The following is a 16380-nucleotide window of genomic DNA, read 5'->3' on the forward strand; positions in this document are numbered from 1 at the left end:
ACACGAATTTTGGAGTTTCATTCCACTGAGGTGACTCTGATAAGGGACTAAGCCGAAGTAAAATGAACAAATGAACACAATTTTACACTTTAAAGTGAAATCATTTAAAATGTAATTATTGTGGTATTTGTTTTAGAAAAAAGTGAAATTAATAAAACTTAAATTTAAACAGTTCTAAATATAAATTGGACTTCATTATATTGATGTCAAATTTAGTTTAAATATATCCACTTTCCTATTTTATACGGGTGATAACCGTGTTCAAGGTATACAGCGGTTTGGATAAGTCAAGGTTTTAAAACTGTCAAGATTTTCTGTAATACCATTTCTAATGTATGAATAAAAATGTTTTTATTTTTTTGTCGTCTTTTAGGACAACAGTATCTCCAGCGGGAGAGATATCCAAAGATGTTGTTTTAAATTGTGAAATTGTGTAAATGAAGACAGAAGTCCATAATTCATTTGAATTATTTAGCCTGACATGTTTACTGTTCCAAAACATTTAAAATGTTTCCCAAATTAAAATATATTGTGTACAAAGGGTAAAAAGTTTTTCACACATTTAAAAAGAATATATATTAGAGCAGTAATCTCAATACCGTGATATTTATATCCAAGGTTGTCATACCATCAGAATCTTATACCATGCCTACTGCACAAAATGTTTATTTTGCTTCTGATTTTTAGCAAAAAACTAGTTTTGTAGGATTTTTTACATCCATACAGGGTGTGAACCATAAACATATTCAGCAAATTTTCTGCTGTGCTGAAACACAAACATGTGCCACTTGATTAGTCCGGCAACAACTTCTTTTTCCTTCTTTAAAGTTATCTTTGCACTTTTGCCCTTGAGGAATTGTTTACTCCTGTAAATGATTAACATATTTTTCTCTCTCCTCCCACTCTCTCACTCTCTCTTTCCCCTCCTTTTTCCTCACTTTCATAGCTGTTAATCAGCATGTTTAATCACTGATTTGTCAGTTTGTACCTTTATTTGTTCTCTGACCCTCTAAAATGCATCTTGTCTCAGTGCAGTGATCACATCTTGGGATTTTACACTGTAGAAAAAAAAAATCAAATGGATTTGTTGTTGCTTACAAAACTGAGACTCATTACATTTTTGATGCTATATTTTAAATTGTTTCCAAAAATGGGTGTTTCTTTTCAAACCCATTATTTTTTTGAGCCGTAAATCTCAATATCAACAGCAATTTGTAATGTGCATATCTCTTCTCTTATCTCACAGTTTAGAATATCTGTTTTCAGATATTTACTGTCAAATGTGTGTCTGTGTGCTTGCTGCAGAGGTGTTTTATCCACTAAATTATTAACCAAGATGTTTTGATAGTGATTATTTATAATATAATGAATCTTTAACTTTCAATATTAATATGAGTTATGATTATATGAAAAAAAATATTCAGAATACAAGCAAATGTCATAAATGGCCAATAAAATATTGTTAGAAATGTAATTGTTACTGATTTAACTGTGAAAACATATTTGAAAATTGTGCAAACATATATTTATAAGCTAGATCTATATTGTTGAATTAATATGACTCTTCTTATTGAATTATATATTGTGTTTCGGTAGTGAAAATTTTGGAGTGAGAAAATGTTCCAAAGCTTTCTGAAGATGCAATATAAAAATTAACTGCACAATTACCAAAAAGGTATACATTGGGTAATATGCAGCATAGAAGCATAGAAAATGTCCAGGAAAAAACAAAACTCTGAATTTGAATCAATTCAGTAGAATTGCCAAAATGATTTTTAAACTGTTAGATAGGGAAATTTTCATACAATTATATGCATGATTTATATACAACATTTAATGCTACATTTTTTACAATCATTTTTTACCTGTTCAAAGTATTTTCTAAATTATGTAGTGATAAAAAACATATTCTTAAAATTTACTTTGTAAATACCTTTAAATGTAATGTCAAAAAAATAAGAAAGTTTTAACCTGAATTTATAAAGACTTTTATAATAGCAGTCTTTAAATGACTGCTTATTTAATTAAACAGGGATTCATTTGCAAATATAAACTGTATTTAAGAAAAATTGTACTGCAGAAAAAAAGTTTGGAATTATTATTATTTTTTTTATGTGTGTGTAGAATGTGGTTTTGCAATGTCTTGAATGAATGCAGCATATTGTGCTCCATTTTTTAAACGGAATAAAGGAAATGGAGAAAACGGCCGTTTTTCCGTTTTTCTTTTGCTCACGAGAAAACGAAAAAACAAGATTTTGACTGGATTTTCGTTTTTTGGTTTAGGGTAGGAAAACGGATAAACGACTTTAAAATTCATTTTACACATGTAGGCGGTGCTGAAACGCCCACTTTCCTCTAATTGGTCAACCAAATCTGCGCTCGTGACGTCACCCTCAAAATAAAAGCCTTACACGCAGGCTTTTAATTATTATTATTTAATTATATATTAACTAAGTTTACATATTCTTTCATTTGAACCACACACAGTTAGCAGGCTTACATTCATTGCGTATGTATGAATTAAATAAAAACGTAAATCAGCAGTATTCTTAGACATTTGTCATTAAAATAAGGTCATAGTTCACTGCCAAGCTTCTTGCTGCTGTGCACCTGATGCAGAGCAAAGATAGCCATTTCCGAGGAGCACCTGGTTTGCATGATTATTTCAGAGCAAGGGCTTTATAATAATAATAATAATAATAATAATAATAATAATAATAATAATAATAATTATTATTATTATTATTATTATTATTATTATTATTATTATTATCAGTTACTAGTGTTTTTATTGTTTGGTGTGTTTTTTTCCCCTTCTATTTAATAGTTGTTAGCAGAACCAGAATAAGAACACTTTGGGCCCTGCTATAAAAACAAAGGGTACCATTTGTTTTCATTTATTTCTTCCTATTTTAATTATATATTGTAATTATTTATTTGATAATTAATACTATTTTATTGCAACGCCAAAGTAGGCCTGTCTTATTATTTTTTTTATTATTAAATTTGCTGTTATTGTAGGCTAGATGGCAGGCTTTAAATATTTTAAATAACATTTACTCATAACCTTACTAATTCGAGAGCCGAACCTAAAAAAGTTTAAGTGCAATAAGCCTGTACAATAAAGGGAGCCGCAATGCATATTTCTAGCGCATTCTTTCACTCAACAATTATTGCTGGAATAATGAAATAAATTTCAAATTAACTAATTAAACACATTATAGTTGATAAGAAAATTGTGTCTAGTAGTTCCGACAAACAGATGAGCTCGCTACATGTGAGTTGCGCTAATAATTTGACATTTGCTCTTCTTGAGAAAGTGCTACAGCGGGCCCTGCTATTTCACATATAAGGTTAGTGATACGTATTTTAAATTAGTATTGCACATTATTCATTCATTTTCTTGTCGGCTTAGTCCCTTTATTAATCTGTGGTCGCCACAGCGGAATGAACCGCCAACTTATTTAGCAAGTTTTTACGCAGCGGATGCCCTTCCAGCCACAACCCATCTCTGGAAAACATCCACACATACACACACACTTATACAGTACGGACAATTTAGGTAGGCTAATTCACCTGTACCGCATGTCTTTGGACTGTGGGGAAAACCGGAGCACCCTGAGGAAACCCACGCGAACGCACTACACTACTGAATTAGACACACAATCTAAAAAAAAAAACTTGATGCTTATTTACATTATCTAAAGTCATTTCTTACGAGGTAGGATCTGTTGTTGTATTATATAGCCTATTTTCGTTTTAATATGCAAATAATTTTCTTTAATTTGTAATAGGCCTATTGTCCCTCATTGCATAAAATAACCAGCCTTTGTATTCAATATGTTTGTAAATTGTCCATCCAGTTTGACGCAAGCTAAACAACATTTTGGCCTGTTTTGCTTATTAAATGAGTGATTTTCACGGAGAAACAAATCATCCATCCACACAGTTTTGTATAGGACCTGTGTGAACAAAAATATACACTTCATCAAAGCCTATAGGAAAATGTATCTGTTTAGAACCAATTTTGTGTTTCATAATTAAAAATATTAAAAATACAATAAAAAAAAAAGGAATAACATTTGAAGTGCAATGCTTCAAAGATCCAATACGCTGCATGCAGAGCCAAAACAAAAACTAGTTTGTTTGTTTAATAAAATAATAATATGAAATTAAAGTGAAATAGTTCCATAACCTGTATTATAACTGTAGTCACCCTAGATGACAAATCATCCGTTGCGCCAGTTGTGTCAGTTTCACCTTTAATCAAGCATGTGCCAGAACCAAATAAGAATATTTACAGATTACCTCGGAATGAGACCTCGGTCTGTGAAGGATGCAGAACACAGAAACTCGTTGAGAATGGAGATGCATATTAGATGTTTTATATCCCTTTAGATATTGTAAATAAACAACAAGTTTTTATAGAGATTGTGTCATGTCTTTTCTTTGACGCACGCGATGAACAGCCCCGAAAAGGCGCCTTTATTTAGCCTGTAGCCTAAATAATAGTTTAGATTTTATAACATATAATGTTCCATTACTTTAAATGTATAATGTTTTTTAATATTTATGGATTATATAAAATATATAGTTTATATAAATGCGCTCTGATCATTCAAGGATCATAATGCGTTGCATATTCTTCTTATTCTTCATTAGGCTTGATCCGTAAATTGTGTATTTTATAAACTGATCGTTTATAAGGACTAAGCTATTAATAACTGTAATTCCTCGAATGGAAAAGTCTTGATTAAAGAAAAAGAGAACTTAATTCGACATATGCATATAGTGCGCTTATTTCTGCGCGCATCGCGCGCTTTACCGAATTACCTTTTTTATTTTTTTATGCACTATAAATGCATCTGGCAGCACCGAAAAGAGCAAATGCCAAGTTATTAGCGCAGCGCACAGACAGCTAGCTCGTCTAGTCTGAACCAGGGGTTTTCAAACTATTCATTGCACACCGATCCCATTGCATTTTATTTAGGATAAACCACTTATTTAAAATTAATTAATTAAAAGGTTGCCTGCGTACTCTCCAATACACCACTGAATTATAGTGTCATAATATTTAATAATTATAATTAAGATAGACACTTGACCTCCATTTAATAAACAATTTATTTGCCATACTCTGTTAATTTGAAGTTTAAAGTTTAAATCATTTATGGTAAACTTAAATTATTTAAAAACTTAAAAAGACTTAAATTTAGTTATTTAAGACATTTTAGGTCATAAGTTTACATACATTGACCGTTGCATTTAGTAGGCCTATTCTGGTCTAAATAAGCTTTTTGCATCTAGGGTGTTTACACACACAAATTAAGCAGTTTATACGTACATTTAATGTTACTTTGAAATTACTTTTGATGCAATAAATAATCCTAAATAGTTGAAAGTGTTAACATATTCTTGAAATGTAGTTATTTTATAACTATGAAATTTATTACTAAACAAAGTGAATCATTATGAATTTGCCAAGAAATAATCCACTTTACCACTGTAAAGCAATGCCCCACACTCACTAGAACGGTAGAACCTGGACTGTATGATATGTTCTGTATGTAAAATAGAGAAAATAAGCAAGATGCGCAGTCTCATGCAGCCTCAGTGAAATATAGCGCGTCACAGCAATGAACTAAAAATAAAACCACCCTTGAAATGCTGGCAATCTTAATTTTTTCAGCCTACACTGACTGAGAATAATGTTGCACTATTTTGTTAACAAATAATTAGAATGTTTTTTTTTTCCTTCAACACATTCATCATTACTTTTGCCTGTGCAAGTTTTTTTCATCTATTTTCAAGTGCAAGATGCCACTTTGGGTGGCACCAGCACACTCTGCCACACCTGTGGCTATGTCCCTGCTACAATAATAATAACAACAACAATGACAAAATAATAACAAAAAATAATAATAATAAGACAGGCCTACTTTGACGTTGCAATAAAAAAGTATTAATTATCAAATAAATATTTACAATAGGCTAAAGGCATATATTAAATTAAAATAGGAGAAAATCCAATAGAAACAAATGGTACCATTTATTATAGCCCCATGCAGGGTCCAATGTGTTCTTACAACCATTGAATAACTAAGTAAATAATAATAATAACAATACTAATAATAATAGGCCTAATAATAATAATAATAATAATAATAATAATAATAATAATAATAATAATAATAATAAATTATTATTTTATACAGAGTAGGCTATTATTTAGGCCTACAATAGCTCTGAAACAATCATGTAAACCAGGTGCTCCTCGGAAATGGCTTTCTTTGTTCAGCATCAGGTGCACAGCAGCAAGAAGCTTGGCAGTGAACTATGACCTTATTTTAATGACAAATGTCTAAGAATACTGCTGATTTACGTTTTTATTTAATTCATACATACGCAATGAATGTAAGCCTGCTAACTGTGTGTGGTTCAAATGATAGAATATGTAAACTTTGTTTATATATAATTAAATAATAATAATTAAAAGCCTGCGTGTAAGGCTTTTATTTTGAGGGTGACGTCACGAGCGCAGATTTGGTTGACCAATTAGAGGAAAGTGGGCGTTTCAGCACCGCCTACATGTGTAAAATGAATTTTAAAGTCGTTTATCCGTTTTCCTACCCTAAACCAAAAAACGAAAATCCAGCCAAAATCTTGTTTTTTCGTTTTCTCGTGAGCAAAAGAAAAACGGAAAAACGGCCGTTTTCTCCATTTCCTTTATTCCGTTTGAAAATGGAAAACAAATGAACAAATGCGTATGTATAAATTAAATAAAAACGTAAAGCAGTATTCTTAGACATTTGTCATTAAAATAAGGTCATAGTTCACTGCCAAACTTCTTGCTGCTGTCCTCCTGAACCCATGTGGTGATACCGCTTCTAAATAAATGCGATACTTGATTCAGTGCAGCCTGAGCAATCTGAGATTTCGGTAGTTCAGTTTAGGCTTGTGCTTTGTCTTTTACACACTAAACTTCCTCCAGATTCCTTGAATTTTTTATGTTATGCACTGCTGATGGTGAAATATCCAGATGTCTTTCTTTGAGGAACATTGCTTTAAATATTTCAATAATTTTCTCACGTATATGTAAGGAAAATGGCGATCCTCAGCCCATCTTTGCTTCTAAAGGACTAGAGCTTTCTTGGATGCTGCTTTTGTACCAAATCATAATTACAAACACCTGTTGACATCACCTTTTTAAAATCACATCATTATTTACCTAATTACTAGCCCTAAATTGCTTCTAACCCAATTTTTTGAAATGTGTTCAGGTCTGAATGACAGGATTTATATTTGCAAATGAAATTAAGTTGACCAGACAAAACGTGAAATATTCTGTTCATATTGTCTGCAATGAAGTACAAGTCAAAGTAAATTTGGAAATCACTACCTTCTTTTTTTAATTAGTGTTTTCCATACTCTCTCAACTTTTTTTTCTGATTTGGGGCTGTATTTATACAAATATTACAGTGCATTGTAAAAAAAAAAAGCTATATTTAGCTGAATAGATTCTACTCTACATCATATGACATTAAGACTTGATAAATGACAAATGCACTAGAAGAATGTTGATGAACTTAAAATGGCCATCATGGTTTCCTTTAGTGCGTACTGTTCCGGTTTAGTCCCTAATTAATGCCTGCTTAGTCACTCCAGTGGGAGTTTCCGTTGTATCTCTTAAAAACTAGTTGTGAGCTCCTTAAATCAACTTTGATCAAGTCTGTCAATTTTAAGTTCACTTTAGAATTCCCATGAGGGAGGCTTGGGCGGTATCCAAATTTTGATACCGTCAAACCTCCTCCATATTTTACCCGTTATCCGGTATTACCGTGCATAAAAAAAAAAATTATAATGTAAGGCTCAGACAGCGTCACCTGTTTGTCTTATTTGTATTCTTCTGCGCAGAACACACCTTTTATCCGCACGCAGACACACACACACACACACACACACACACACACACACACACACACAGAGAGAGCCAAGCGACGCACAACACCCCTCTCTCTCTTTCTCTCTCCCTCTTTCTCTCTCTCTCATTTTTTATTCTCACACACACACACACACACATAGAGAGAGAGCATTGCTTGCGTGCTCGCTCACTTTCAAATTACACCATTGTTACCGACTGCTCCTGCGATTTATTCGGAAATTTACTCCTGCACCACAAAAAATCTGGACGGCTCCCGCGGTTCAGCAGCGGGAATACAGAGAGCTGTAATGGGGCTCGAGTCGAGCCCGACAGGTACATTTTGGTTGACAGCTTTTTAAAAGCCTGAAGCCGTTTACAGACCGACATTATACAAATGTGCACATGCGCACAGCTCTTTTGCCTTTTTTTCCAAGAATGAGTCATTTATATGTTTTAACATAATTTATTCGTAACAAACGTAGGCCACTTGGAAGTTGAAACAAAGAAGTAAAATAAGTCCTCTGTAACATCGTAACATCTCAGCATTCTAAATAGGTCGAGGTACATGCACTTAGCCTTTTAAATTGGCCAACACACCAATGAAAGGAAGTCTTGCACAACAAATTAAAATAAAATAAATTCTAAATGATGACGGGTATTTTGGCAATAACGAAATTAAGATAAAGGCTGTGCAAGATTTGTTTTGCCACTTCTTTTCACAATCTGGCTTTAAGGCGACGGTGAAGCTGAATATTAAAAGAATAATGCCAACATTAGCCTGTATACATTATGAATATGATCATATGGGTTAATTAATATTCATTTATAATTTAAAAACCCTTTTCTCACCAAGATTAGGCTACGTGTTTTTGTGGAGAAACATTATTAAATCCACTGGCTTTAGCGCAGTTCTGCACTTAGGATGGTGCGTCCAGCAGCACTGACCACCCTTTCTGTTCTGATCTGGCTAATTTTGCAAGATTTGTAAAATTAAAAGTTTAAAAAATAAACTTTAAAAGTTGAACTTTAGAAGTTGAACTTTAAAAGTAGGATTTTGTTTTCATCTATTTAGAGTGCTGAGATGTATGTTACAGGGATATCCATTTAATTTTCCATGACAGCATTATCAATGTTGCGAATCACCTCGTCTTTTTACCTGTCAGCTTGCGGTTTAGCGCTCTACCGTAATACGCAGTGTATAAGCGACCGCCGAAATACCTTGGCGGCTAGAATGACCATTCCTTCTGAACTAGTGACTGGCTTGACTAGTGACTTTTTTACTTCTCCGTCATCATTTGTTTCATCTTTGCAGGGATGGATTTTAATGCAAGCATTTGAATTTTTTCGGGTCCCGCTGGGTTCGGGCAAAGATCTTTATGCGCTATACGCTCTAATGCAGACCTCTAGTTCATATTTACCATGTCTCCCTTCTCGTTCAGTCGAAACCGGAAATACTGCCAAACTGCAGGTCACTTCAGAACGCGACTCGTCACTTCACCTCTTCCTCTCATTCTCTCTCTTTCTCTCTCACTCTCCTCCACACTGTCCCATTATAACATACGTTGTAGGGATTAAATAAAGGATATTTAATATTTTATGATGGTATAACGGTATTGAAACTGACACCGTTGCTATTTTTAGATCCTGCAGTATACCATAATACTGTAATACCGCCCAAGCCTACCATGAGGAATAAGTATTCATAAGCTTGTGATTCAGTATTGATTAATTTGAAAATAGATATTGTCCAATTTTATTGTTTACAACATTTGTTAGTAAAATTGTGCTATTAAAGATCAAATTGTATTAAATACTTACTTTTTTTCTGCAGCAGGTCTTCTTTAAGGTAAGTTAACTGAAAGTGTATAATAACTTGTATATTACCATCCACTTTTTCCTAAACTCTGTCTAGTCAGTGATACTGATGAATACTGTCGATTGACTAACATTAGATGAAATACGTACAAGATATTAACAATACATGTGTTCAAAAGTATGTGCACAGCTGAGACGTGCACAACTGTGTTCTCCATCGCGTCTGCATCCAGATGGACATGGTGGACATACAGCTAATCTGACTAGACAAAGTTTAATACTAGCAGTCGTAACATAATCAGATGGGAAATGTGGATGGTAATACACAAGTTATTATACAGTTTCAGTTAACTTACCTTAAAGAAGACCTGCTGCTAGCCATTAGCTCTCTCCTGTCACGGAAGACAATTCCAACTGCGTGAAAATGTAATGGGCGTGGCCACCTGTGCCCTCAATCAAGATGACCAATAGAATAAGGTGTTTCATAAGATCCCGCCCACTGAGCTGCAGTTTTCAACTCGCAAAACTTTTCAACTCAAAAGCAAAGATTTTAGATCCGCAAAAATGAAACAAAACCGAAAGCAAAATGAATGAGCACACAATGAATTAATCTGGTGGTAACTGCATAAAATGGCAATAGTTTATTTTTTGCAGTGTGATTTTTATTTATTTATTTTTTTTAAATAAATGTTTTTTATTATTTGAAATCTTTTATTTTTTAATTACATTGTACCTAGTTTTGGTCAAAAACTTCATATGTTTGTTTGAATAATAAAGGCACAAAAACAACCCAGCATTCATGGGTTCAAAACTTTTCAACTCACAAGCAAAACATTTCAACCTGGAAGCAAAGATTCTAGATGTGCAATAAAAGACAGCAGAAAAGTGAGCAAAATTAATGAGTGTGCAATGAAAATTGTGGTAACTACATAAGAGGACAATCATTGACATAAGTTCTTAAATTAAACATGTTTTTTATTTGAAATCTTTAATTTTTTAATTACTACATACTTAATTTTTCTTTAAAACTAAATATTTTTGATTAAATAATAAAGAAACAAATCTAGCTCCATAAGTAAGCAACAAGAACAACCACCTAACATCGACAATGGTGTCCGTATCCCTCAAAGTTGTTTAGAATTAGATGTTTAGAGAGAGATGTTTATTGGAGTTGCATACATTGCTCAGTTGTGAATTTTTTTTTTTTTTTTTTTAAATCTTCAAAAGTCTAAAAATCTTGACAGTTCTGTTGGTCTCATCTATCAACTTTGAGTTTTTAGTAGGGCTGCTCGATTTTGGTAAAAATCATAATCATGATTATTTTGGTCATAATTGTAATCACGATCATTCCAAACGATTATTAGTTAATTATTAGTTCTCAGCGCTCCTGAGAATTTTTTAAAAATAAATACTTCCCAAATTATGTTTAACAGAGCAACAAATTTTTACAGTATTTGCTCTAATGAAAGGCTTATTTGTTTTGTTTTGACTAGAGTAAAAGCAGATTTAAATATGTTGAAAACTCTTTTAAGGTCAATATTATTAGCCCCTTTAGTCAATATATATTTTGATTGTCTGCAGAAGAAACTACTGTTATACAATGACTTGCCTAATTACCCTAAGCCTTTGAATCACACTTTGAATTTGAATGTTTGTATTTAAAAAAATATCTACTAAAATATAATGTACTGTGATCATAGCAAAGATAAAATTAATCGTTTATTAGAAATGAGTTATTAAAACTATTATGTTTATAAATGTGTTGAAAAAAAAACTTATTTCCGTTAAACAGAAATTGGGGAGGAAAAGGGTTGCTAATATTCAGGAGGGCTAATAATTCTGACTTCAACTGCATATATTATTTTCCTCCCTGCAAAGGAAAGAGAAATCAATACAATAAAATAAAAATATGAAACAAACTGTGCTTTTAGCATCTTCACTGTAAGAAAAACACTTAAGATACAAAAGTCCTTCGGTCAAGAGCAAAGAGGGATTTTCTCGTTGTTTTATTAATCATGATAAAACAGGGGGCAGCTATTGTGCTCTGTCACTTTAATGGTTTCGCTTTCACGCGTCTTTTGATTCTTAACTCGTTTGGTTATTACACAAATGAGGGTTAATATGAATAATCACTAAACACTGCGTTTTGATACCTATTTGAAAATTAAAGCGCTCATGTTAATGACTTAAGATGTGTGTGCTCTCTGCTCATTGCAATGTGCGAATGAGACCAAGTGCTGACCGCATGCTTCTGACTGTGTCTGTGCGCCACAAACATGCACATAAGCATACGGTCTTTCGCGCTTTTAAGAGCAACAAGTGAGTATAACTGGAAAGGGGCGATAAATAATGGAATAATCGTTTATCTCGATTAATGGTTTTTCATAATCGTTAGAAGCCATAATCGAAATCGGATTTTCGATTAATTGCACAGCCGTAGCTTTTAGATCTCATTTTCTATTGGGTTCAGGTCAGGTGGCTGGCTAGGCCATTCTATCAGCTTTATTTTCTCTTTCTGCAACCAGTTGACCATTTTCTTGTAAAAATGTCCACCCTGGTTTCATCATTATCATCTGGTATTGTAGGTGCTGAGACTGAAGCAGCTAATATTAATTTACACTGATGAGGGGCAAGGCTGTTTTTTAGCTACTTAGAGATTTCAACTACTGTCTGGGCTTTCCATGCCTTTTTACACCTCCCTTTCTTCATGTACTCAATACTTTTACCTTGTCATTTCATTTTATAACACATAGCTCAATTTCTAAACTATTTAGTTTTTTTTTTGTATGTATGGATTACTTTGGTTGTTACCAACTTCTGGTGCCATTTTCAAGTCAACAACATCATCTTTTACAAATGTATTTTCTGAGAAAAACAGTGACATGTATAAACCCTGGACTGATTGTTGCTGTAAATTATATCAATTGTACTACACCATCACAGAACAGACAGCCATTTCTTAGACAAGAATATAAAATTCCTCTATTATTATAATTAATTTCTCTTTCACATGTCTTTTAGCTTCTTAATAGCTTGCACTGTGACACTGGTGCGTGTAATAGTGCTGTGACATGAAATGTGTGTGTGTGTGTGTGTGTGTGTGTGTGTGTGTGTGTGTGTGTGTGTGTGTGTGTGTGTGTGTGTGTGTGTGTGTGTGTGTGTGTGTGTGTGTGTGTGTTTTTTTTCAGGGGAAAATTCCACAATGTCCAGCTTTACGACATCCTCCCCAGAAAGTACGGTAAGTACAGATTTTTCAAGGTTTAGTTGTACGTTTCTTTCCTTTATCCATTTCTCAGCCTGTGAATTAAAATGTTTGTTTGTTTTTTTCCCTCAATTGCTAAGACACTAATACCATGCTTTTGGTATGAATTCTGTTTGAATAAATCACTTTTTCTGTGAAACCAAGATGAAGTTCATTTGAGACAATTTCTAAATCTCAGACCCTCAAATCGTATGATGAATTAGAAAGTGTACTGTTTCATATTATTGGCTATCGTTTATTTTTGTGTTGTCACAAAATTAGGGCTGCACAATATTGAAAATTTTTTACATTGCAGTATTTATTTATTCTGAGATATCAGGGTGTCTGCAGGGTCTTAAAAAGTCTTAAATTCACAGAAATATTGTGTTGTAGGTCTTAAATAGTTTTAAACAGGTCCTAATTTCTCTATGTCTAAGTAAAACTAGCCAGTCAGCCTGACACCCAATCACCAATAATTCATCTCAACTTTAAAAATATATATATATTTTTTCAAGTGTTTTTTTTTATTATTGCAAAGAGATACAATTCACAACAGCTGTCAGACTTTTTTAAAATCTATTTACTGAAGTAACTGGGCCAATAGAAAAAAATCCTTGGTGTTTAGTCTGCATAAGTCTGGATATACAGTTGAAGTCGAAATGATTAGTCCTCCTGTTGATCTTTTTTTATTACATTTTTTTCAAATATTTTCCAAATTATGTTTAACAAAGCAAGGGATATCCACAGTATTTCCGATAATTATTTTTTCTTCTGGAGAAATTCTTATTTGTTTTATTGTGGCTAGAATGAAAGCAGTTAAAAAAAAAAACATTTTAACGTCAATATTATTAGCCCCTTTAAGCTATATATATATTTTCGATTGTCTACAGAATAAACCATTATCACACAATGATTTGCAAAACTACCCTAACCTGCCTAGTTAGCCTAATAAACCCAGTTAAGCCTTCAAATTGCACTTTTAGCTGAATTCTAATATCTTGAAATTTATCTAATAAAATATTTATTGTCATCATGGCAAAGTTAAATTAATCAGTTATTAGAAATGAGTTATTAAAACTATTATGTTTAGAAATGTGTTGAAAAATATTCTTTCTGTTAAACAGATTTTTTTTTGTTATTGTTGTATCAAAGATCTAACATTGAAATAAATGTTAGTAAATACTATAATTTTAGTAAACTACTAGAGTCAATATTTTGTGGCAATTTCATAGTTGCCATAGTAATACAACAGCTTGTTAAGTGGTGACGTATAAATACTGTTTCTGGGCTCAAGCTTATGCTCTTTTGAATTGAGTAAATATTCGTTTATGACCATTTTTTAGTCATCTCACACATTAAAGTGAATTTTATATAAAATCATGGTGTACACAACAGTCTCTAGACTTTCACCTTGCTCCATTTATAAAAAAATGTATCACTTTCTGGCCATCGGATATTAAGCATGGATATCTATCTATCTATCTATCTATCTATCTATCTATCTATCTATCTATCTATCTATCTATCTATCTATCTATCTATCTATCTATCTATCTATCTATCTATCTATCTATCTATCTATATCTATCTATCTGTCTGTCTGTCTGTCTGTCTGTCTGTCTGTCTGTCTGTCTGTCTGTCTGTCTGTCTGTCTGTCTGTCTGTCTGTCTGTCTGTCTGTCTGTCTGTCTGTCTGTCTGTCTGTCTGTCTGTCTGTCTGTCTGTCTGTCTGTCTGTCTGTCTGTCTGTCTGTCTGTCTGTCTGTGGCTAAACATATTGTGTTTATACAACAGTTCGACGACATAATAGTGTATATAAAAAAGTAAATCAAATACGGAGTCTAAGAACCCTTTTTTATTAGCAACTACTTTTTTCCACTATCCACGTGCAGCTGTCGTCAAAAACATCAGAAGCCATTACTAATTCACCAACATCACTTTACGCTATAGAGAATCTTTCAAATTCTAGCTCTAATGTCTAAAGTGATGACAAAAACAGCTGATTTTGCTGACATTTTAAGATTACAGGGCAGAACGTGACATGAAATGCCATCCATCTACAGACATATCTCCTTACAGTATTAGTCTATTAAAGTCTACAGTATTTCTTTGTTGCAATCGGGATGTCACAATAATTAACCCTGAAAACAGCAGCGATAAGGAAAAACACTAAACACATAGGGGCATTTCTTCTTTCTTTCTGCCAACACAACACGCATTTCTGATGTGTGAGTCCCATCTCACACTAAATACGCCACAGTTATATGGTTTAAATACAGCACCACAACATGCAAAAGAGAGTGATCGACTTAGAATATCACTTACCAAGGTGTAGTTAGAAATTACGCCACTTTAATCTTCTAAGGGCTTATTATGCGGCCCTGTCGCCATTTTGTGGATAGACTATAGCCCCTTTAACACAGTAATACTGGTAAATATCCGGAAAATTTCCGGAACGACTTTACCGGTATATTCAAAAAAGCGCTGTTCACACAGGCGAGGACGTTACGGATATTTTCCGGAAAAAAGCATTCACACATCCATTCCAAAATACCGATAAATTCTGACATCATTCACCACAAATGAGCTTTAAACGGCTGCGCTTGTATTTGTAAACATTTGCCTAAATTACAAACTCTGTGGATGATCAATATTGTGAACAACTTTCGCAGGATCACTTTCGCATGTCGAGATGTTCATAATATGTGCGTGTGCAGGCGCTCACAGGCACACGCAAAGCTTGAAGGTAAACAAACAACGGCTTATCATAAGCATCTCATCGATGATTATTTACACAGTTGGCATAAAGAAGAACATATAAACGTGATCTGACTAACTTCTAGCAGCTAAATGTGTCTGGAAAAATATTCAAAGGTTTTTATTCTCACAAACCGCGCGGACGTAAATGCGTCTGACTGTTGTAATTTGCTAAAGCAGACGTCTCACGTCAGCACGTTCTAGACGTGCACGCGCTTATTACGGTAATCTTCCTTTTGCGTTCACACAGCGCAGCATTCCGGCAAATTGCCGGTAATGTTACAACTTCTCGTTCTGGAAAATAGCCAGAACGAATTTACCGGTATTTTCAAAAAGGACCTGTTCACACATACAACCTTTCCGGAAAATTGCCGGCAATTTTCCGGAAAGGTCTGTATGTGTGAAAGGGGCTTATGTCAACCGTCTTTGCTCAAAGACAGGCTAATGGCTGCTGACGCGCTACATTCTCAACTAAAAAATCCTCAAAAGTACATTATGTTGCTCATTTGTTGAGACTCATTTGTTGAGTCTCTCCACACAGTTTGATAGAGTGCTTGGACCCAGAAGCTTAATGTCAGACTTAACAAGGGCATAGTAACAGAAACCAAATAGCCAATACTGTAGATTTCACTGCAATACACCAGTTTA

The 16380-nt window shown here is 33.5% G+C and overlaps 1 protein-coding gene and 1 long non-coding RNA gene across 4 annotated transcripts in view; both read left to right on the plus strand.

The window, feature by feature from the left end:
- LOC147846039 (uncharacterized) overlaps window positions 1-16380 on the plus strand; it is a 531070-nt gene that overhangs the window by 190455 nt on the left and 324235 nt on the right. The gene's annotated exons all lie outside the window — the stretch shown is intronic.
- Window positions 1-16380, plus strand: part of crb3a (crumbs homolog 3a) — a 29622-nt gene that overhangs the window by 8550 nt on the left and 4692 nt on the right. For both annotated transcript variants that reach the window (XM_087243328.1, NM_001045322.1), the window contains 1 exon segment: window positions 12925-12974. In XM_087243328.1, the coding sequence (XP_087099454.1) occupies window positions 12925-12974 (50 nt within the window).

This window comes from Danio rerio, chromosome 3 (genome assembly GCF_052040795.2).
Source record: "Danio rerio strain M-AB ecotype USA chromosome 3, GRCz13ab, whole genome shotgun sequence".
NCBI classification, from domain to species: Eukaryota; Metazoa; Chordata; class Actinopteri; order Cypriniformes; family Danionidae; genus Danio; species Danio rerio.